The sequence below is a fragment of the Fulmarus glacialis genome, unplaced genomic scaffold (genome assembly GCF_000690835.1).
Source record: "Fulmarus glacialis isolate BGI_N327 unplaced genomic scaffold, ASM69083v1 scaffold35385, whole genome shotgun sequence".
In the NCBI taxonomy this organism is placed as follows: Eukaryota; Metazoa; Chordata; class Aves; order Procellariiformes; family Procellariidae; genus Fulmarus; species Fulmarus glacialis.
Genome location: NW_009214243.1, coordinates 32,441 through 37,146, shown reverse-complemented (window position 1 = coordinate 37,146; position 4,706 = coordinate 32,441). Strand labels below are relative to the sequence as shown.

At 41.6% G+C, this 4,706-nt stretch overlaps 1 protein-coding gene across 1 annotated transcript; it reads left to right on the top strand.

Moving 5' to 3' along the window:
* The first annotated feature begins 840 nt into the window (after positions 1-840).
* NEUROD6 (neuronal differentiation 6) lies at positions 841-4,303 on the top strand. Its single transcript, XM_009578493.1, has 2 exons — positions 841-955; positions 2,373-4,303. The coding sequence occupies exon 2, from the start codon at positions 2,394-2,396 to the stop codon at positions 3,405-3,407; it is 1,014 nt and encodes a 337-aa protein (XP_009576788.1). The 5' UTR covers positions 841-955; positions 2,373-2,393; the 3' UTR covers positions 3,408-4,303.
* Positions 4,304-4,706: the final 403 nt, after the last annotated feature.

Here is a 4,706-nt window from a genome sequence, read left to right as displayed (position 1 = left end):
CCGGGAGCAGGTGCGCCCCGTCCCCTCGCCTCGCGCCGGGGGCAGGATGGGGACGAGCAAGCCCACCTCTCCGGGGCTGCGCGGCAAGCCACGCGTTTAAGAAAAAAAGGCATCGTGTCTTAAAGCTTCACGTTGTACGTCCAGTTTCCCACAAATGCCTCTTTTCTTTCGGGAATGTCAAAACCCACCGAGGGACGCGAGGGGAGGATTTCTTGGAGCCGGCAGGAGGTTTGCTCCCGTTACCCTGCACTCTGGGGCAACACGCTGCACTCAAAAAAACCCCACACCCCAAAAAATCGCTCACAGCAGCATCACACAAAAACTACTTTTTGTGACGGTGCTGTGTGTTATAGCACCGGCGTTACTTCCCCGTTCCTGCCTTCCCTTCCTTGCCTTTTTTTTTTTTTTGTTCCTGGGTACCAGGTGCTCCGGAGGGACTCAGATCAATACAAGACAGCACTTTCCGTATAAACAATACCGTATTAACAACCACAGGGCAGCCGTACCTGTAGGCAGGGATAGCACCAAATGTTGGCACGTCTATCCGTGCAGCTAGACTGCTAAAAAGAAGCAGCTCCAGTGGAAATGCACCTACTGTATGTGAAATGCTGGTGCAGATTTTTTTCCTTCTCTTTTTTTTTTTTTCTTTTCTATCAGTCTAACCTTCTGTGTTGATACATGAATGCTGGTACCCACTTAGAGGGATGCCAGATGATCAGTGCAGAATGAAGGTCCCAGGAGAAAGGCTCACGTGGTTTTCTCTGCCCCGTGACGTCACTAGCAGATGGCATGGGTACCAGCTCTGGCAGTTGGCATCAATGTCACTTTTTAGAGATCAATGAGATAGTGCAGATATACACAGATCTAGACTCCAGGAGACGATGCGACATTCAGACTGAAAAGATTTGGAAGGCAAAAAATGAAAACTGATTGTTGAATGAAATAAAAAGCTAAGGTAATACAAATAAAGATATATTTCAGTTGGTGCTGGGTGTGCATGCAAGTGTTTAAAGATACAGTATCATTGTCTTGTATTTTATGTATGCTATTTACTGTCTAATAACTCCTCCTAACATTTTATTCTTCTGATGCAATTGCATACTTTCACTGGTGTTATGTAATATTGCAAGTGTGTAGACAATACTGATAGAGTTAGTCTTTGACTGGGGTTTTTGTTTAGTTTTGTTCTATTAAAAAAAGTCCCTGCATTCGTTTTGTTTGTCTGTTTGAGGACCGTGGGGTCCAAGCTTTTGCTGCTCCCAAACTGCAAACAAAAGCAAAATAATTGGGAAAAGGAAATTATTTTCCCATTCCAGGCTGGATTCTGAGCACACGTGCAGGATTGCAGTCAGAATCTACAGACCGCTCCTGTCAGCTACGAGCTGGAGGGAGATGTCTGAGCCTCGCAGAACATAAACACTGCTATAGCGTGCAGGGAATTTTTCACCTCCCCCCCACCATCACAATTGATGGGGGAGAAAAAAAAAAGGAGGAAAGGAAAAAAAAAGCAAATAAGTTGATTCTAACTAAATAGATAATATCAATTAGAATTTTTGCTGGGAAAAAGGAAAAAAAAAAAAGGTAGGGGGATTTTATTTCCTAACTCTAATCTGAATACGTTTAGGATTAAATCATTCTGGTTTTTGTCTTAGTATGAAAAAGGTAATATGTGATTTTCATATAAATAATTAGAAAAAAATTCTTCTTTTTAAATTATGTTACTAGCTGAGTGATCGGGGGGGGGATGTTCCTTTAATTTTTTTTTTCTTACCCACTCTAACTTACTAGAGTTTAAAATCTTGATTCATAAGGGAAGAAATGTAGAGGAGAAAAAAAAAACAACTTTGAAATATAAGTAAAAAAGTGATTTTAAAATATTTAACCATCGGTTAATAGAGATATGGCACTTTTCAATTTTAAGACTGCTCTCGCTCTCCTCATTTTTTCACCCAGGGGAATTTGGATTAATGAAATTTCTGTATTGCTTTATCATGTTTTGCATTTCTTTGAATTCCACGGTGGCGAGGGTTCGAAGGGCTTGTTTAAAAATAAGATAAATGAGCAGGGAGCTAATTGTACATTTTAAATATTGATTTACTCTATACTTATCTGTCAGAAGCGTGGCTTTTTAGTTGCAAGATCCTGAATGTTTCGAGTGATTTTAAAATTCTGGACAGCTTTTATTTTTTAAAAAGCGAGCATTTGCAACTAGCATTTTATGCAAAAAATATAGATTGTGCATTTATATAGACACACACACTCATATACACAGAGCGTGCACACAGACGCAGGAAAGGTGCATAAGGATGTGTGTGTAAGTCGGCAAATTTAAAAAATGGAAATATTTAAACATTGTGCTGGCATTCTTTCAGGTAACTTAAGATTATAGAACCATGTTAACACTACCGTTTGATGAGTCTGTTGTAATGCCAGAATCCCAGATGTGCAGAAAGTTTTCCAGAGAAAGTGATGACCAAAAGCAAATGAAGAACCCAGAAAGCTTTTCAAAGCAGATCGTGCTCCGAGGAAAGAATATTAAAAGATCTCCTGGAGAAGACACAGAAAAAGAGGAGGAGGAGGAAGAGAGAGAAGAGGAGGATGAGAATGGCTTGCCTAGGCGAAGGGGCCTTCGGAAAAAAAAGACGAGCAAGATAAGGATGGAAAGGATCAAATTCAGGCGACAAGAAGCCAACGCCAGAGAGAGGAACCGGATGCACGGCCTTAACGACGCCCTGGACAATTTGAGGAAAGTGGTCCCTTGTTATTCTAAAACACAAAAACTGTCCAAAATAGAAACTTTAAGACTAGCCAAGAACTACATTTGGGCTCTTTCTGAAATCCTGCGAATTGGCAAGAGACCCGACCTGCTCACCTTCGTTCAAAACTTGTGCAAGGGTCTGTCCCAGCCAACTACAAACTTGGTGGCGGGATGCCTGCAGCTGAATGCCAGAAGTTTCCTGATGGGCCAGGCGGGCGAAGGCGCCCATCATGCCCGCTCGCCCTACTCCACCTTCTACCCCCCCTACCACAGCCCCGAGCTCGGCACCCCCCCGGGGCACGGGACTCTCGACAACTCCAAGTCCATGAAACCCTACAATTACTGCAGCGCTTACGAGTCCTTCTATGAAAGCACTTCCCCCGAGTGTGCCAGCCCACAGTTTGAAGGTCCCTTAAGTCCTCCCCCAATTAACTATAATGGGATATTTTCCCTGAAGCAAGAAGAAAGCTTGGACTATGGCAAAAATTACAATTACGGCATGCATTACTGTGCAGTGCCACCCAGGGGTCCCCTTGGGCAGAGCTCTATGTTCAGGTTGCCTACAGAGAGCCACTTCCCTTACGACTTACATCTGCGCAGCCAGTCTCTCACCATGCAAGATGAATTAAATGCAGTTTTTCATAATTAATGAGGAAAATGAAAATAAACAGTGGTCATTCACCTCCCCATCTAATTAAGAGCAAGCAGATGCTTGGGCACTGCGTAATTGGCACAACTCTATTTAACGTGTTTACTAGTTCCTAAAGTGTGTTTCAACTATTGTGGGGATTTTCTATGTATTAATAAACCCTTTTTCCGATAAGTATTTTTCCTTTCTTTTTTTGTCTGTAAACACTGTGAGATTCTGTTTCCTCCCAGAGGTTATTCCCCCCCGCCTTTTTTTTTTTCTTTTTATTTCCCTATTTGCTTGATTTGTTGAGCAGTGTGTCTGAACAATATCGCTGAAATAAAAGCATACACACTGTGTAAAGTCAATGTCTATTTTGATTGTACAGTAATTATACAAATGCATGTTATTGAAATCAGATTAATTAAAATGATGTATTTATAATTGGTAGAAAATATATATTATGTATTTGAGGAGAACTGGATTAAAAATATTCAGAACTTTAAAGAAATTATCTCAGAACTGAGATGGGCTTGCAATATGCGGAGGTGAGAGTGCAGCAATATTGAAAGCTATGCAAAAAACAAAAAAAAGGACAAACAAAAAACAAAACAGTTTTTTCGGTTGTTGTTTTTGGGTAAGCTAAGGAAAACCAGTGATTGTCACTGAGATTATTCACAGCCTGACCTTTAGAGTGTTGCTGGCAGGGGCCACATGCTAATATTTTAGAAGATGTTGTCGAAATTTTGCCTCAGTTATTTTGACCATATATAATCAGCACTTTTTTTGTATTATTCTGACTTCAGATGTAAAGGTTTGTTATAACAATGTATAACTGTGGTTTCTCACTACGTACTTTAAATGCAATTAAACATAGATGTTTCCACTTTTAAAATACATCTATTAGCTGTGATACTGTATTTTGCCTGATACTTATTATTTCACAGTATACAGCTGCCTTTGGTCTTGCCTACAGCTTTCTTCCCCGCACCCCTGTAGTGCTTGAGCCTGGGGATGGAAATCATGAATTACCAGGGCGAACCTTGCGCTATTTTCAGAAGGATGTATTAGTGATGCAGAAAAAGCAGACCCAAAATATCACAGAGACAGCTGCGTGCTAGATGAAACACGGGTTAGAGGAAGAAGGTAACTTTACAGCTCAACAAAACGCCGAATTTGATGCGGGAAAGGGCCCAGCGCGGACACGCAGGCCGCTAGCTGCCCCTCCAGCTCCGGCTTGTGGAGGGTACAGGAGCACGGGAAGCGTAAAAACTGCGGAGCGAAGGACTCCCTGAACATTGTTAAACTTAGTCTTGGCTA

What these genes read in the sequence shown, in the direction of transcription:
- NEUROD6 (XM_009578493.1), top strand. Translation starts at nt 2,394, where the DNA reads ATGTTAACACTACCGTTTGATGAGTCTGTTGTAATGCCAGAATCCCAG.